Source organism: Hypanus sabinus, chromosome 6, assembly GCF_030144855.1.
Source record: "Hypanus sabinus isolate sHypSab1 chromosome 6, sHypSab1.hap1, whole genome shotgun sequence".
In the NCBI taxonomy this organism is placed as follows: Eukaryota; Metazoa; Chordata; class Chondrichthyes; order Myliobatiformes; family Dasyatidae; genus Hypanus; species Hypanus sabinus.
In genome coordinates this window covers 85,984,943-86,004,785 of record NC_082711.1, presented here as the reverse complement: position 1 = coordinate 86,004,785, position 19,843 = coordinate 85,984,943, and the positions used below count along the sequence as shown (strand labels likewise).

The 19,843-nt window shown below is 39.8% G+C and overlaps 1 protein-coding gene across 2 annotated transcripts in view; it reads left to right on the top strand.

The window, feature by feature from the left end:
• Positions 1 to 19,843, top strand: part of calcr (calcitonin receptor) — a 240,635-nt gene that overhangs the window by 199,831 nt on the left and 20,961 nt on the right. For both annotated transcript variants that reach the window (XM_059972550.1, XM_059972549.1), the window contains exons 12-13: positions 10,247 to 10,465; positions 11,234 to 11,275. In XM_059972550.1, the coding sequence (XP_059828533.1) occupies positions 10,247 to 10,465; positions 11,234 to 11,275 (261 nt within the window). The remainder of the gene's footprint in view (positions 1 to 10,246; positions 10,466 to 11,233; positions 11,276 to 19,843) is intronic.

Below are 19,843 nucleotides of genomic sequence, written 5' to 3'. Positions count from 1 at the left end.
TGGAGATATATTATTTGAAGGTTTGTCAGTTTGTGGTCACCACTCATGAACATTACAGTATTTTTCTTTGAAGTGCATTCAATTAGCATACCAAGGATCATTTACAAGTTCAGGTTACATCAGGAACTCTTACTCACCATCAATGACTGTCATAAATTCCAACATTAGTTTCCTATGTTTTTCAAGCATTTACTTCAAAGATTTTAAACATTATGTGCATATTTCTTTTCATTTAACAACTGTCTTTAGGCAAAGTTCCCGACTGGAAGTTGAAACACATAATGGCACTACTGCTCTTGAGCTGCTGGACTCTGCGTGCAACTCAAGCTTAAACCGTTGTGCTGACAACAGGGATTCTGCACAAAGTGCATTTAGATGGTTTCTACCAGTCCTGGTGAATAAGATGACCATTTGAAAAACAGCACAAATACTTTAAAATATCTTATTTTAATCTCAGTGGCTGCTCTAAATAGAGTCATCAATATTGAACAGCTTTTAAATAGTTCTGTCCATTGGGACATTCGACCTCAGATACAGTCTGTAATACCAGCCAGTTGCTTGATTAGAATATTTGGTTCAATTGATAAATCAGGCTGATATTGTGGTAAGCATATTTCCCTCATAGTGCTTGATATTGTTCATCTTGCTCAGCTCAGTGTAGTATAAGATATTAATGGATGACAGAAAATGAAAATGGAAGGGGATTTGCAACATATAAAATAGTCAATGAAAGACTAGAGCACTTGGAAGAAGAGCCAAATTTGTACCTTGGTGGGAGAACGGCAATAATGATTCATTGGGTGCACATAAACCTGAATAGGATAGCCATTTATCCATCATTCAATTCAGACTTTTTGTTCAAACAGTCCATTCAGATTCTGCATCTGAAACTCTAAGATACCCTGAAAACCTGCCTTTACACTCTACCCCTAACTAATGAAGGCAAGTATCCTATATTCTTTACAAGCCACCTCACTTGTTCTACTGCTATTAGGAATCCTTTCACATGTAAACCAATGTCCTTCTACTCCTACTTGTTAGGACCCTGTTGTTCATTGTACACCTACTAGTTTTATTGGTCTTCTCAAAATATATCACCTGACATTTCCCGGTCCATTGTATTGTCCTACCACCATTATCCTAGGAAAGAGTAGCAATGAAACTCACACTGAAGTCCATGTTGTAGGCCAAACTAAAGAGAGTAAAATTATTATTACTTTTTTATACTTTCTCTGAACACAGTGATCATTCAGCAATTGGAATGAACCCCCTCACATTAATTCACTATCTGCAATTGGTTCTTCAAGATTCAATTTCTCTCAGCAGCTGGTCTTCCTGGGCTTAATGGAGCATTTCAAGCAAGTTTCCTGTTTTGAGAGATTAAAAGCATACAATGTGTTTTATTCTGCACAAAAAATATGAACGACCTCTAGTAGTTCAAAATCTGGCTAATAATTCTGTCGTCGAATCTTGTCCTTTTATGTGCCTGGTTAGGAGTAACGTGGCTCACATGCATGGGATTTCTTTGTTGGTTGACTGCTTAATTGAGAATATTATCCATTCAGTATTAATTCTTAATTTTCCAATGCAAGCCATCCTATTCTCCAGACTCTGTTAGCACTTAATTGCATCTCCCTGTGCATGAGATATACAGTGTGTTCAAAATCCTTTGTAATCCTGTTAGTGATAAAATTTCCCTCATCAGACATTGCTAGTCACATATTCATAAATCCAATGTTGCCTTCTTTTCCCCAGCACAGTGAGACTTAGCTATCAAATTTTACCTCTCCAGGCCAAACCTGAGCAATTTCAACAAAGCCTTGTAGACCATAAGACCATAAAACATAGGATCAGAATTCGGCCACCTAACCCATCAAATCTGCTCCGTCATTAAATCATGGCTGATCCTTTTGTACTATCTCCTCCTCAACCCCAGTTTCCAGCCTTCTCCCTGTAGCCTTTGATGCAATGTCCAATCAAGAACCTATCAATCTCTCCCTTAAATACACCCAATGACCTGGCCTCTACAGCTGCATGTGGCAACTGGTTCCACAAAATTCACCACCCTTTGGCTAAAAAAAAAATTCTCCGCATCTCTGTTTTGAAAGGGTGCCCCTCTATCCTGAGGCCATGTCCTCTTGTCCTAGACTCTCCCACCATGGGAAACATCCTTTCCACATCTACTCTGTCTAGGACTTTCAACATTCTAAAGGTTTCAATGAGATCCCCTCCCTCTTTCTGAATTCCAGTGAGTATAGACCCAGAGCCATCAAACATTCCTTGTATGATAACCCTGTCATTCCTGTCATCATCCTTGTGAACCTCCTCTGGACTCTCTCTCTGATGCCAGCACATTTTTTCTAAGATGGGGGGCCCAAAACTGTTCACAATACTCAAGGTGAGGCCTCACCAGTGCCTTATAAAGCCTCAGTATCACATCCTTGCTCTTATATTCTTGAAATGAATGCTAACATTGCATCTGCCTTCCTCACCACCAACTCAGCCTGAAAATTAACCTTCAGGGTGTTCTGCATGTGGATTCCCAGGTCCCTCTGCATCTCAGATTCCTGGATTTTCTCCCCATTTAGAAAATAGTCCACACATTTCTTTCTACTACCAAAGTTCATGACCATGCATTTTCCAACATTGTATTTCATTTGCCACTTTCTTGCCCATTCTCCTAATCTAAGTCCTTCTGCACCCTATCTGTTTCCTCAACACTACCTGCCCCTCCACAAATCTTCATATCATCTGCAAACTTGGCAACAAAGCCATTATCTAAATCATTTCTATACAGCATAAAAAGAAGTGGTCCCAAAACTGACCCCTGTGGAACACCACTAGTCACTGGCAGCCAACCAGGAAAGGATCCTTTTATTCCCACTCACTGCCTCCTATCAATCAGCCAGCACTCTAACTATGTTAATAACTTTCCTATAATACCTTGGGCTGTTAACTTGGTAAGCAGCTTCATATGTGGCACCATGTCAAAGGCCTTTTGAAAGCCCAAATATACAACATCTACTACATCCCCTTTATCTATCCTACTTGTAATCTCCTTAAAGAATTTCAACAGGTTTGTCTGGCAGGATTTTCCCTGAAAGAAACAATGCTGACTTTGCACTATCTCGCCTGTATCACCAAGTACTCCATCACCCCTCATCCTTAACAATTGACTCTAACATCTTCCCAACCACTGAGGTCAGGCTAATTGGTCTATAATTTCCTTCTGCTGCCTTCCTCCTTTCTTAAAGAATGGAGTAACATTTGCAATTTCCAGTCTGCTAGCACCATGCCAAAGTCCAATGATTTTTGAAAGATTATTTCTAATGCCACCACAATCTCTAATGCTACCTCTTTCAGAACCCTGGGGTGCAGTTCCTCTGGTCCAGATGACTTAAGTACCTTTAGGACTTTTCAGCTTTTTGAGCACCTTCTCCCTTGTAACAGTAACTACACCCACTTCACACACTACAACATCAGTCATACTGCTAGTATCTTCCACAGTGAAGACAGATGCAAAATACTCATTTAGTTCATCAGCCATCTCCTTGTCTCCTGTTATTATTTCTCCTGCCTCATTTTCTAGTGGTCCTATATCCACTCTCATTTCTCTTTTATTTTTAACATACTTGAAAAAACTTCTGCTATCCACTTTGATATTATTTGCTAGCTTGCTTTCATATTTAATCTTTTCTCTTCTAATAATTGTTTTAGTTGCTCTCCGTAGGTTTTTAAAAACTTCCCAATTCTCTGTCTTCCCACTAATTTTTGCTTTGTTGTATGCCCTTTTTTTTGCTTTTACAATAGCTTTGACTTCCCTGGTCAGCCATGGTTGTACTATTTTACCATTTGAGTATTTCTTCACTTTTGCAATACACATGTCCTACACCTTCCTCATTTTCCCAGAAAAACATGCCATTGCTGCTCTGCTGACATCTCTACCAGCAGCTCCTTCCAATTTAATTTGGCCAACTCCTCTCTCAAACCTTTCTAATTTCCCTTACTTCACTAAAATACTGCTCCCTATCAGATTACAAGTTGAACACAATCATATTGTGATCATTGGTTCCTAAAGGTTCTTTTACCTTAAGCTCCCTAATCGCCTCCAGTTCATTGCATAACATTCAATCCGGTATAGCTGATCCCCTATTAGGCTCAACGACAAACTGCTCTAAGAAGCCATCTCTTAGGCATTCAACAAACTCACTCTCTTGAGATCCATTGCCAAATTGATTTTTCCGATCGACCTGAATGTTAAAATCTCCCTTGACTACCATAACATTGCTCTTTTCACTCGCCTTTTCTATTTCCTGTTGTAGCCTGTAGTCCATCTTGCAGCCATTGTTGGGAGGCCTGTATATAACTACCATCAACATCTTTTTACCCCTGCAGTTTCTTAACTCAACCCACAAGGATTCAACATCTTCTGATCCTATGTCAAATCTTTCTACTCATTTGATGTCATTCTTTACCAGTAGAGCCACACCACCCCCTCTACCTACCTTCCTGTCCCTCTGATAAAACGTGTAACCTTGGACATTCAGCTCCCAGCTACAACCATGCTTTAGCCACGTTTCAGTGATGGCCATCACATCATACCTGGCAATCTGTAACAGGGAAACAAGATCATCCACTTATTTCTTATACTATGTGCATTCAAATACAACACCTTGAGTACCGTATTTGCTATTTTTTCTAAATCTGCATCCCTAATGATTTGATACTCAGCCTGTTGACTCCAACCAAGTCTCATCATCTGCCTGCCCTTCCTGACAATCTGACTGCATGCTATCTTTACTTTTCTTACCATCAGTCCTTTCCTGAGTTCCTTCACTCCGGTTTCCACACCCCCCCACCCACCAAGCTAGTTTAAACCCTCCCCAACAGCTCTAACAAACCTGCCTGCAAGAATATGGTCCCCCTTGAGTTGAGGTGCAGTCCGTCACTTTTGAACAGGTCATACTTCCCCCAGCCCAGCCCTGCACCAACTTCTCAGTCACGCGTTTATCTGCCAGGACATCCTGTTTCTACCCGCACTAGCACATGGCACAAGCAGCAATCCAGAAATTACTACAGGGAGGTCCTGCTTCTCAGCTTTCTACCTAGCTCTCTAAATTCTCTTTTCAGGACCTTGTTGCTTTTCCTTCCAATGTCATTGGTATCAATATGTACCAAGACACCTGGCTGCACCCCCTCCCTCTCCAAAATATTGTGGATGCGATCTGAGACATCCCTGACCCTGGCACTTGGGATGAAACATCCGGGTGTCCCGTTCACATCCACAGAATCTTTCCACTTTTCTTTCCACTTCTTCATTGAATTATCAGTGATCTATCCATTGTAGAGATGAAGCTTACAGTGTGAAACCTTGCAAAGTTAGGGCTCCTGAGTGAATCTGCACAACAGATTATAATGGAGAAGATGAAAGTCATTCAATCATAAAGTAATGTATGAACTGCCTCAGTGAGGAAAGGACGGAAAAGTTTCCTGATCTTCAGCTCTCTGGGAATTCTGTGATTCTGCACCAGCATTTTTCAATATGAAGAAGATAATATTTTAAATATATATTTGTGTTTCATGACAGTGGTTCATATGTGTATCTGTGGTTCATGACCGTGTCGAATGTATGCTCTTAAAAACTATGGGTGGCAATAAATGACATCAGAAAAATTGGAGAGAGGCAGCACAATACAAAAAAAGACTGTCTAGTTTAATGTCCAACCCAAAACAGAGAGTTTTTATTGTTTATGGAAAGGGGCATTTAAAATGTACTGAAAACTGGGAAAAAAAATCAGCTTTTAAGTGAAAAGAAAGAAATAAACCACAGATTTTAAAAAATAGTAACAAGGACTAGACAATAGACAATAGAAAATAGGTGCAGAAGTAGACCATTCGGCCCCTCGAGTCTGCACCGCCATTCTGAGATCATGGCTGATCATTCACTATCAATACCCAGTCCCTGCCTTGTCCCCATATCCCTTGATTCCCCTATCCATCAGATATCTATCTAGCTCCTTCTTGAAAGCATCCAGAGAATTGGCCTCCACCGTCTTCTGAGGCAGTGCATTCCAGACCCCCACAACTCTCTGGGAGAAGAAGCTCTTCCTCAACTCTGTTTTAAATAACTGACCTCTTATTCTCAATCCATGCCCTCTGGTACTGGACTCTCCCAACATCTGGAACATATTTCCTGTCTCAATCCTATCAAATCCTTTAATTATCTTAAACGTTTCAATCAGATCCCCTCTCAATCTCCTCAATTCCAGCGTGTACAAGCCCAATCTCTCCAATCTCTCTGTGTAAGACAGCCCTGCCATCCCAGGAATCAACCTAGTGAATCTACGCTGCACTTCCTCAATTGCCAGAATGTCCTTCCTTAAACCTGAAGACCAAAACTGTACACAATATTCCAGGTGTGGTCTCACCAGGGCCCTGTACAAATGCAAAAGGACATCCTTACTCTTGTACTCAATTCCCCTTGTAACAAAGGCCAACATTCCATTTGCCCTCTTCACTGCCTGTTGCACTTGCTCATTCACCTTCATTGACTGATGAACTAGGACTCCTAGGTCTCTTTGCATTTCTCCCTTACCTAACTCTACACTGTTCAGACAATACTCTGCCCTCTTGTTCCTGCTTCCAAAGTGGATAACTTCACATTTATTCACATTGAATGACATCTGCCAAGTATCTGCCCACTCACCCAGCCTATCCAAGTCTCCCTGTATTCTCCTAACGTCCTCTTCGCATGTCACACTGCCACCCAGTTTAGTATCGTCAGCAAACTTGCTGATATAGTTTTCAATGCCCTCATCTAAATCGTTGACATAAATCGTAAAGAGCTGTGGTCCCAATACAGAGCCCTGTGGTACCCCACTAGTCACCTCCAGCCAGTCCGAGAAACACCCATTCACTGCTACCCTTTGCTTTCTATCTGCCAACCAGTTTTCTATCCATGTTGAAACCCTGCCCCCAATGCCATGAGCTCTGATTTTACTCACCAATCTCCTATGTGGCACCATATCGAATGCCTTCTGAAAATCTAGGTACACAACATCCACTGGCTTACCCTCGTCTAACATCCTTGTTACACCCTCAAAAAACTCCAACAGATTAGTCAAGCATGATTTGCCCTTGGTAAATCCATGCTGGCTCGGCCTAATCCTATTTCTGCCATCAAGATGTGCCACTATTTCGTCCTTAATAATGGACTCAAGCATCTTCCCCACGACTGACGTTAGGCTAACAGGGACAGTCACTAAGTGGAATTGAATACCAGTAGTTTTAATCATACATATTAAAAACAAATTAATTATGGGAGACTCCGCAACCAACAGAGAATTCTATGCACCAGATTATATCAGCCATAAGTACAGTACAAACTCCAACCAGGAATGTAATATTGACCAGGAATACTGACTTTTACATTTCAGAAGTTAAAAAAAACTCTTAGCTGAATGAGAAAATACACAAAATAGATACTGCTTGAACTAACTTTTGAATCTGTAATTTAAATATAAGGTACATCAAAGAAAATGATGATTCAATATCATAATTCAATTAATTACACACCGCATGAGAATTGGACAATTCTGCTTACTTCATGGAAACATTTTTTTATTTTCATTAGGTAAGAGTGACATTATTCTTCTCAAGGATCAACTTTATTCACCTGTATACTGTACATTTACCTGTATTAGTAATTTGCGTAGGAACATTTCAACAAAAAACAACATTCAAAAATTATAAAAAAATATATAAAAATAAGTTAGAAGTTAAAGTACAGATATGGAATAAAATGTGCACAAATACATTAATAGCAGCATGTATTTATAATGTTAAGAGCAGGTTTAAAGTATTTACAGAGAATTGCTGTGACTGAGGTAATAAGTGGATGAGGGGGGCTAACTAAAATGATTAACTGGCTGTGGGAAGAAACTTTTAAGATGATGTGAAGTACTATCTATATGTTGTTTTTTGATGAAAAACTGGATGAAAATTTGCTTTCCAGTAATTAAGAACTCAGAACTAAAATCAAATAAAGAGGAATTCCATGATTCAAAGCTCCATATTCCTGTTATGTAGTCAAAAGCTTTTCTGACATATTCAGTAAAAAAAAGTTGCACATTTATTACTTCTTATTTCTGGTAAAGTTTGATTTCCAAATGACAACAGATACACTCATTTGACTTTGCAACATCATCCATGTGATACCAGAATTTGAAAAATCAGAACTTACTCGCTGAGTCCTTGTAAGTTTTAAGGAGAAAGGAATTAGTTTCAAGATATTGCAGTTGTATGTTTTAAGGAGAAAGGAATTAGTTTCAGGATATTGCAGTTTCATTCTGTTCCTGTGCAGATGAAACTCAACCCTCAGCTTTGTAACAATATCAAAACTCAGTAAATGCTCTTTTTGTTGAAAATGTGACATTCTGTATCCTTTTGAAGTCTTTATGAAAGTGAATCTTCAGTCAGATAAAGCTGATTTCAAGGCTGTCAGAGTAATCCACCATGTCATTTACAAGCCTGTTTCAAAGTATCATTTCTTAACTTCTAGTCTGATTGTCTTTACAACAGATTGTTAGTAAGATTAGTAAGATCCTTTCCTCTGATGTTCATGGACCCACTATATCATTTACTAGACCATTTTTTTACAGCCTCCTAACATTAACACAGTTTACTTAGGCAATTATAAAAGTGTTCAGTTGCTCTAACTGTACTGCTCACTCATCCAATCTTGTCTCTAGCCTGAAATCACTTCAGAGCAGTAGAATAAATATATGATCCTGAAGTGACTTTTGAGGTTGAGGTTAAAAATAATGATGAAGCAAATTATATTAGATCATGAACTCAAATTTTATATCTAAAGATCTTCTGTCCCTGATGCAACCTGTATAGAGGAGATGTACCAACAAATGCCGTCCAACAACAGTCCCTTCCCCCATTAATTGTGTACCTCAGTATGAAGTTTTGATATCAAAGAGCTCTATGCACCAAAGACAGCAAGGATAAAAATAAATACAGAATTTTCTATATTCAGCACAATTAGGCCCTGCTGCTTTAGATCAGTTTTGGAGAACAGCCCAGCTTTTAAAATATGCAGTTTCCGCGTGAGTAAGCCTGGCGTATTTGGTTTGCTGACCATTGGTAATCTTCTCATTTAAGTTCTGTTATACTTAAGTCAAGCTTTAGTATTAGTTTTAGTAATAGTCGAGCTTCAGTCCAGTTGAAGGGTCTCAGCCCGAAACACCAAGTGCTCATTCCTTTCCATAGGTTCTGCCTGGCTTGCTGAGCTCCTCCAGCATTTTGTGTGTGTTGCCTTGGATTTCCAGCATCTGCAGGTTTTCTCATGTTTAGTATTTATTTATTGGATTTGAATATAATTCTGAAGTGACCTCAGGCTGGAGACAACACTGGATGAGTGAGCACTCAAATGATTGTCTTTTCAATGATACCCAACCAACAAATAAATTAAGTAGAAAGGAAGTCTGTGCAAAAGGTCCATCTAACTGAGCTTATATGGATTGCAGCGGCCTCCTCTTGCCTCTTGTTCCATCATTTCAGATTTAGTTTCCTTTGATCTTCTTTGATGTATTCCAAGGATAAGTAGATAGAACAAAATGATAATCCTTCTTTTGAATGAAGATGCTAATTAGTAACTTTATTGATTAATGCAAGTTTGTCAAGGATGCAGTTTATATTAAATGAAAATGCTTTAAGAATATCCATTCAATCTATCAAGCACAGACCTTCCGCAGTATATATTGATTCTACCATACTCGGTGGAGAGAATATTCTGCAAACTTCCATCGTAAATCTGGAAAAGTCAAGGAGCAAATTTCTCTTATTATCACAGTAAAGGTTTCATTTGAAATATTGTTTACCATTTATAATGTCTATGCCCAATTAAGTTCCTTCAATGGAACAGTTAGATAAGAGTGTATGTGTGATTTAGTTGAGCAAGCCTGTTAGTGTGTCATGAATAATCAAGACTTTGGAATTTGAGGAGAAGTATATTTCTTATATTTTTGCTGGAATTTGGAATTGGTGGTGGTGGGAGTGGGGAGATGAAGGAAAAGCATATGAGCTTATATTAATATTCTTGCATTTGGAAGCCAGTATTTTAATGTCTAATATTATACAACCCCATACTTCTATTAAACAGTATCTTATAAATTCCTTGCAATATGTAAACCTTCTGCAAAGCTTCTAAAAGTTTCCACTGCTTTGCTGTCATTGGCAGGTGAACTTATTCTTCTTGCTGAACATTGTTCGTGTCTTGGTTACAAAGTTGAGGGACACTCACCGCTCTGAATCCAATATGTACATGAAGGCTGTCAGGGCAACTTTGATACTTGTGCCGCTGTTGGGTATTCAATTTGTTATTATTCCTTGGAGACCAGAAAACCGACTGGCTGGAGAAATTTATGACTATATTATGAATATATTTATGCATTACCAGGTATGCTACTGTGACATTTAAAGATACTTTATATTCTGAAGATGTTGAATGCAATTTAGTTATTGCCAGTAATCTACAACTTACATGTGCCTGAAGATATAAGGAAATATTGGTAGTTCCACACTAAACCCCTTAAGTATCAGGATTTCTTTTTTACTCTCACACATTCAAGAGCCTTACTTTCAAACTGAATTCCACCAGCCATGTGCAGTGGTGTAGTATGAACATTCCATATTTCCAAGCATTTATGAAGGGCATCTCTACTCTGAACTTACACAGTTTGGCCATGACCGTACGGAGTTGCAGGGTAGGCTTGAGGAGCCAGGTGGCCTGTACCTGTAATAGTTTTGTGTGCTCTTGTGCAGTGACTTTCAGATCACCATACCCACTCTTCGGTTCAGTGATAAAACCCCAATGATGATTGAGAAAATATATTTCCTTTGACCTGTGAAATTTCAAAGTACCCTTGGTCAGTATATATTAAATAAGTAATACACACGAAATACTGGAGGAATACCAGGCAGCATCCATAGGTACTTCGATTTTCTGCAGATTTTCTCTTGGTTTTGAATTACATATTAAGTAAGTAATGAGCTTCTTGGATATCTTCCAAGAGATTATTTGAATAGAAAGCACTGTGGGATATTTTACTACAATAAAGTCACCATATAAAATTCAACTGTTGTACTTGATAGTTTAATTTCCATTGCTTACAAGCTGATTATGATTTAGCGAATATTCATTATTACACATTATTTTCTTCCACAGGGTGTACTGGTGGCTACTATGTTTTGTTTCTTTAATGGAGAGGTAAGTGCAAAATTGGAATTAGAACTGGAGCAGCTGAAATTGTGTCTATCATGCTGTTAACATGTATACAGGGTTAAATGGCACTTTCCCGCACCGGAATGAAGAATGCTAATGCGGATATGAGAAAGCCAGTATTAATGGGAGAATCACCCAGACAGATTAACTGGTATTTTTCTGAGCTGATTTTTACAGATGAAATTTTGAAGTGAGCATTTTCCTCATCAGTACAATGAATGAAAAAGATCACATTATGCTGTTCTGAAAAAAGCATTGAAGTCATCCCTGGTATTGTGATAAATATTAATCACTTAATCAACACTGCAGAACTGGATGATCACTGTTTGTGGAGGCAGATTGACTCTTCAGGTGACCGTGTGCACAGGAAGACATCCCCAAGCAGTTTCAGTAAAGAATATTAGAAACCACTGAGGATTCTGGAAGACAAGAGGAGAATGGCAAAGGCAGAGTCAAATAGGAAGGTTTTGAGGGCAGTGAAAGTTAGGTTTTTAGATATTAGATGAATCAGGGTGTACGAAAGTGACTTGAAGTGAAAAATTGCTAATGATTTCATTGAATGGCCTATTTCTTATATTCCAAAGGAATTGCAGATAGAATTCCAGATGTCAGGGCTGAAATAGGAGATAGCAATGATTACACAAGGGGGAAAGGGGAAGAGAAAAGGAGTGCCAATCTGTGCCAGATACTTATTCCGGAGGATAATATAATGACCATATGAGACAAAACTAAGGAGGGACTGAGAAGTATTTTGACAATAATGTACTGGAGCCTGAGTGACTCAAATGCTCATAAGGTGGAAAGATTTGTGGATGGAATAAATTTTCAGAAATGAACATGCAGGCTTCAATATTTTACAAATTACATGTAGAAAAAGACTTGGATATTTGATATTTCTGGATGCTATGATATGCACGTCTGGACAGTACAGGCAAGGAATGAGCTCCCTCATAAAGTAAGGGCCAATTAGAAAAAATCAAGATTGTAGCCAGAATATAATGCATTAACCATCTACCAACTGGAGGCTTTTCTTGTGAATGCTGGTTGTAATCCGGAACATTTTAGGTGGACTCTCTTTGTTTCCCACTTCCACCAACCTCATTCATCACTTCCCCACTCCAGTGCAGTTGAAATTTTCTAGCTGCCTTTGATTTCACTAATTAGCTGCAGTGTTTCTTTATGCAGTAACAAACAATCTGCTGGAGAAACTCAGCAGGTCAGGCAGCATCTGTGTGGGAAAATTAATTAAGAGTTCATCAAGCGGATTGTTTGTCACTTCGGATTCCAGCATTTGCGGTCCCTTGTGACTCTAGTGTTCCTTTATGCATGTGTTTGTATAAAACCTGATCTCACTTGAATGCTTTGGACACGTTTTAACTTTGACATCGCTATGGATCTCGGATTGTGTGCGCTAACTCTGTCTGTGCCCTTTGCTGACTTACAATGGGACAACACAACACCCCTATTGGCTGTATATCCAAGCCTGAGAACCATTCAACACATATGGTTGAATGGTCATGAAAGCAAACGATGTTCTAAAAGATGAAAGTCAAGGTGTTTTAACAATGGCATAAAGAAATGCAGGGAGCCAAATACAACTCACAGAGAGTGGGCCGGGAACATGTGGTAAGCTTTCAAGTCTTCTTGCACCTTGCAAGGCGAGAGAAGCTGCAAGGCTACTTTAATCTAAATAGCTAAAATCTCTATTTTAGAAAAGGCGGTAGAAGCAGGAGGAAGCAGTGAGAATGCTCTTTTGTTGATGAACTTTAGTTGTATTTTTGGGCCATGCCTAACACAAGAGTTTTTTGAATGATTTCAGTCAAAGCTATCCAACATGCAAAACTTAACATTTGAACTTGCATGTCATATTCTTATGTTGATGGTTGCTAGAGAGTTTTGTCTCCACAGTTGATTTGCTTAGCTGTTGTACACAGTCAGAAATCCATAGAAATGGCCAAAGCTAAAATGTATCTGAAGCATACTACTGGGATTGGTTCAATCAGCAGCCTTCACTGCAAATCACCATCATTTACCACTATTTTGCCAGTTGAGAAGAACCAACTGCTTCAATTACCTGAAGGGAGATCATATTTTGACAGCTTGCTGATCCAAGAAACAGAAGTATTTTTGATACAATTCACAATGACAATGGGAAGGTGTACATAGCAGTCAAAGAGGGACTGGAATTTTACAGTAACTGTGTTAAAGGAACACACAGCATGCAGACTATTGCATGCACAGAACAACTGGATGGTTCTTCTTAACAGCAGAGAAGGCCTGGAGAATATTTGATAGAAATGTTTAAAGTTAACAAAGGTTTGGCTATTAGTTACACCCAGCAACTAAAGATTCAATAGCATCAAGGGAGAAGTTTAAGGTGCAAACACGAAGAAATCTGCAGATGCTGGAAATTCAAACAACACACACAAAATGCTGGTAGAACACAGCAGGCCAGGCAGCATCAATAGGGAGAAGCACTGTCAACATCTCGGCCCAAAACGTCGACAGCGCTTCTCCCTATTGATCCTGCCTGGCCTGCTGTGTTCCACCAGCATTTGTGTGTGTAGAAGTTTAAGGTGGCTGGGAGGCAGAAACAAACAATTACGGAGTGTATTGTGCTACCTAAAAGTATAATGTTTACAAGTTCAATAGCTACTTTTAAAAAGAAATAGAATAAATAATTGAAAGGAATATGGTGAAAGAGTGACATGAAATGGTGGGGCAAGTATCTTTCTATTCATGTGCATGTCTGTGTGCTTTGATCACACAAATATGGAGGAGGCCTGCAACAAAAAAGTCAGCTAGAAAAGTATCAGGAGCCTTCATGGCTGCAGAACAACAGGCAAGAGCTGAAGATAAGGGAGACTGTCTCCCAGAATTAGATAAAAGTGGCCTTTGCATTGAGGCAGATGATAGTACGACAGGGCAGGACTCAGCTGGGACTTTCATATGAAATGAAGAGCAAGTTTCTTAAGCTCATTAATCTCAGCTGGGTAACAGAGGAGAGCTAAAGAATGGCGTTAATGAGCAGGAGTACAGCAGCAGAAAATCGTTTACAGATACCTATCCCGTGACCTTTGTTTTACAGTGCGTGCTGTATTGGACAGTGTTATGTTCAACTGAAATTCTCTCCTTGTTGCTTACTCTGCCAATACTCATTCTAGACTCCCAAGTGAAAAATGACCACTTTAGCACTTTTGCAAGAGCATGCAGCACTGGTGGGACTGCACGCCAGCATATATCAACCCGCTCAGGAGAGCTGGCAAATGAAATATGATGTTGTGTAACTAAGAAGCATGGATCTAAGACAAAAGGCACAGTTCTGCAACATAAACTGAATTTTTTTCAAGGAATACTGTGAGGTCCAAATGAAATATTATTGAGGTTGCTCTGAAGCTAGAGAACCGTAAATGAAGTCATTCCAACTGTGGAATGACCTTATATAACATCTTGAGGGACATGGGTAAGGTGTCAGGGTGTCTGAAACTAGAGGGCATAGTTTTTAAGGTGAGAAAGGAAAAAATTTAAGGATGCAAGTTCTTTCTTTGCAGAGGTTGGTGGGTATGTGGAAAGCGCTGCCAGAGGAAGCGGCAGAGAGGTATATGTGCAACCGCAAAATACATTTAGACAGGTACATGGGCAGAAAAGGTTTAGAGGAATATGGACCATAAGCAGGTAAATGGGACTAGTTCAGATAGGAATCTTAATCAGCATGGATGAATTGGGCCAAAGGGCTTGTATCCATGGTGTTCGATGCCATGATTCTAAGTTCTATGACTTAAGGACATAAGAGCCCTTGACATTTGGATCTGATATTGGCTTGATGACAGGAGACAGTTGTTGAGTTCTCTTCATTTGGACTACGTAAGCATTTAGTTAGGATGTACATTTTCCCTGTTATGCGTATGCGCGCATAGGGGGATGAAGGTTGATTGTGAGTAAGAAAATGGTAGCCGTTGGTTACTGAACGGGGAAAGTAAAGGTGTTAAAGTGAAAGAAAATGTTGTCTTTGGTGTTTAAGCATTAACAGTGATAGGTCTCCATTGATAGGATCCCACTGGCATTCGACAAGAGCAAGTCTTACGAAAGCTGGAAAAATGAAATTGGAATATGTTACTGAGCTCATGAAGGAAGAGCAGGTCCTTGCATTTCTACTGTTACTTTTGAGATCAGGATGGGAATTTCAGTGGGAAATTTGAACAAGTTTAGTGTATGACTACACTAATAAATACATGATTCAGTTTTTCAGAAGAAAGAAAAGGATCAGATTTATGAGGCATATTCATACCATGACAAGATCTCCAGTGACATTTCTGAAATATGGCTGATTATATTATTAATTTAAAATAAAAGTGTAGTTGCATGTGTAAATAAAAAATGGATCTTCCTGATGCAGTATTAGCTTTTAAATTGTCAGATACTGAATATCTAGACATAAAGGACAGGCAGCTAGTGTTAACTGCATGTATAGAACTTACATTTGCAAATATAAAATCAGCACCAATGCCAATTTTTGGAGAAAAGGCCACCAAGACAACAGTCAAAATTAGTTTGAGTCAGGAAATGGCATACTTCACTGAGCAGAAATGAGAGTGTAGCAAGCGTAGGTCCCAGAGTGACCAGGTGAGGGGACTATTACCTGGCACAAATCCAGACTGAAATGCAGCAGCAGCAGCTTGAAATGTGTGGTTTGTCAAAGTACGTACCACTGGGCAAGAAACTGTCCTTGTAAAACTAAGCAAATTAGGCTAACTGAAGAAAATAACAAATCTGAAGATGTAGAGGAGTGCTATATAACATTGATTGCAAAGGAATCACTAATACAGAGACAGCTGATGCAGAGATTTTGATGATAGAGTCTCTAGGACCTGCTACAATTGATACAACACATACTCATAGTGTGTGGAGAAAAATGTCTTTAAAGCTGTGTAAGTGAACTAAACCCAAATGAAGTTCATAAACCGATTAACACTGATAATCATTGGCGCATGGCCAAGTGGTTAAGGCTTTAGTCAAGAAGGTCATTAGTTCAAGCCTCAGCCGAGGCAGAATGTGTGTCCTTGAGCAAGGCACTTAACCACGCATTCCCCCTGCACGTTTATAGCCCAGTGGCGGCGGTTGGTGCAGTATGGGGACAGAACAAGATACATCCCATTGAAAAGCATTCACATTTGGAGATTAAAAGATTGTACATTCCACCAAAAAGAGTGAAAATTCCCCCAAAAATAGGACAGATAAAATGTAACATAGAAGCAGAAGTGGTACCAGTGAACATTACATTCCTCCTGAGTAAAACTTCCTGAAAGAAAGCAGGGTCCAATCAAGTGTGACCGTGGAAAAGTGTGTATGGAACCGGAGCAGATAGCAGAGGTACTTAATGAATACATTGCTTCAGTATTCACTACGGAAAAGGATTGTGGCAATTGTAGGAATGACTTGCAGTAGACTGAAAAGCATGTGCATGTAGATATTAAGAAAGAGGATGTGCTGGAGCTTTTGGAAAGCATCAAGTTGGATAAGTCACTGGGACCGGATGAAATGTACGCCAGGCTACTGTGGGAGGTGAGGGGGGAGATTGCCGAGCCTCTGGCGATGATCTTTGCATCATTAATGGGGACAAGAGAGGTTCCAGAGGATTGGATGGTTGTGGATGTTGCTCCCTTATTCAAGAAAGGGAGTAGAGATAGCCCAGGAAATTATGGACCAGTGAGTCTTACTTCAGTGGTTGGTAAGTTGATGGAGAAGATCCTGAGAGGCAGGATTTATGAACATTTGGAGAGGCATAATATGATTAGGAATAGTCAGCATGGCTTTGTCAAAGTCAGATTGTGCCTTACGAGCCTGATTGAATATTTTGAGGTTGTGACAAAACACATTGATGAAGGTAGAACAGTAGATGTAGTGTATATTGATTGCAGCAAGGTATTTGATAAGGTACCTCATGCAAGGCTTATTGAGAAAGTAAGGAGGCATAGGATCCAAGGGAACATTGCTTTGTGGATCCAGAACTGGCTTGCCCATAGAAGGCAAAGAGACAGGTCATATTGTGCATGGAGTCGGTCACCTGTGGCGTGCCTCAAGGATCTGTTCTGGGACAACCTACTCTTCGTGATTTTTATAAATGACCTGGATGAGGAAGTGGAGGGGTGGGTCAGTAAATTTGCTGATGACAAAAAGTTTGGGGGGGATTGTTGTGGATAGTATGGAGGGCTGTCAGAGGTTACAGTGGGACATTGATAGGATGCAAAACTGGGCTGAGAAGTGGCAGATGGAGTTCAACCCAGATAACCCTGACAGGATATTCCCTAGGACCTTGAGGGAAGTTGGTGTAGAAATAGCAGGGGCTCTGACAGAAATATTTCAAATGTCATTAAAAACGGGGCTGCTGCCGGAGGATTGGCATATTGTTCATATGGTTCCATTGTTTAAAAAAGGTTCTAAGAGTAAACCTAGCAATTATCAGCCTGTAAGTTTGACGTCAGTGGTGGGTAAATTAGTGGAAAGTATTCTTAGAAATGGTATATATAATTATCTGGATAGACAAGGTCTGATTAGGAACAGTCAACATGGATTTGTGCATGGAAGGTCATTTTTGACAAATCTTATTCAATTTTTTGAAGAGGTTACTAGGAAAGTTGACGAGGGTAAAGCAGTGGATGTTGTCTATATGGACTTCTGTAAAGCCTTTGACAAGGTTCCACATGGAAGGTTAGTTAGGAAGGTTCAATCATTAGGTATTAATATTGAAGTAGTAAAATGGATTCAACAGTGGCTAGATGGGAGATGCCAGAGAGTAGTGGTGGATAAGTCCTGACAAAGGGTCTTGGCCCAAAAAGTCGACAGTGCTTCTCCCTATAGATGGTGCCTGGCCTGCTGCATCCCACCAGCATTTTGTGTGTGTTGCGTGGATAACCATTTGTCAGGTTGGAGGCCAGTGACTAGTGATGTACCTCAGGGATCTGTACTGGGTCCAATGTTGTTTGTCATATACATTAATGATCTGGATGATGGGGTGGTAAATTGGATTAGTAAGTATGCAGATGATACTAAGATAGGTGGCGTTGTGGATAATGAAGTAGGTTTTCAAAGCTTGCAGAGAGATTTAAGCCAGTTAGAAGAGTGGGCTGAAAGATGGCAGATGGAGTTTAATACTGATAAGTGTGAGGTGCTACATTTTTGTAGGACTAATCAAAATAGGACATACATGGTAAATGGTTGGGCATTGAAGAATGCAGTAGAACAGAGTGACCTAGGAATAATGGTGCATAGTTCCCTGAAGGTGGAATCTCATGTGGATAGGGTAGTGAAGAAAGCTTTTTGTATGCTGGCCTTTATAAATCAGAGCATTGAGTATAGGAGATGGGATGCAATGTAAAAATTGTACAAAACATTGGTAAGGCCAAATTTGGAGTATTGTGTACAGTTCTGGTCACCGAATTATAAGAAAGATGTCAACAAAATAGAAACAGTACAGAGGCGATTTACTAGAATGTTACCTGAGCTTCAGCACCTAAGTAGAGAGAAAGGTTGAACAAGTTAAGTCTTTATTCTTTGGAGCGTAGAAGGTGGAGGGGTGACTTGATAGAGGTATTTAAAATTATGAGGGGGATAGATAGAGTTGACATGGATAGGCTTTTTCCATTGAGAGTAGGGGAGATTCAAACAAGACGACATGAGTTGAGAGTTAAGGAGCAAAAGTTTAGGGGTAACATGAGGGGGAACTTCTTTACTCAGAGAGTGGTAGCTGTGTGGAACGAGCTTCTGGTAGAAGTGGTAGAGGCAGGTTCAATTTTGTCATTAAAAAAAAATTGTATAGGTATATGGACAGGAAAGGAATGGAGGTCTATGGGCTGAGTGCAGGTAGGTCGGACTAGGTGAGAGTAAGCTGTTGGTATGGACTGGAAGGGCTGAGATGGGTTGTTTCCATGCTGTAATTGTTATATGGTTATAAGTGTGAAGTTGTTCATTTTGGTAGGTGAAATATGCTGGCAGAATATAGTATTAATGGTAAAACTCTTGGCAGTGTGGAAGATCAGAGGGATTTTGGGGTCTGAGTCCATAGGATACTCAGCTACTGCGCAGGGTGACTCTGTGGTTAAGAAGGCAAATGATTTATTGGCCTTCATCAATCATGGAATTGAATTTACAAGCCAATAGGTAATGTTACAGCTATATCGGACCCTGGTCAAACCCCACTTGGAGTACTGTCCTTAGTTCTGGTCACCTCACTTAAGGAAGGATGTTGAAACCATAGAAAGGGTACAGAGGAGATTTACAAGGATGTTGCCTGGATTGGGGAGCATGCCTTAAGCGAATAGGTTGAGTGAACTCAACCTTTTTTCCTTGGAGTGACGGAGGATGAGAGGTGACCTGATAGAAGTGTATAAGGTGTATAAGATGATGAGAGGTATTGATCGTGTGGATAGTTAGAGGCTTTTTCCCAGAGCTGAAATGGCTAGCATGAGAAGGCACAGGTTTAAGGTGCTTGGAAGTAGGTACAGAGGTGATGTCAGGGGTAAGTTTTTTACCTAAAGAGTGGTGAATGTGTGGCAT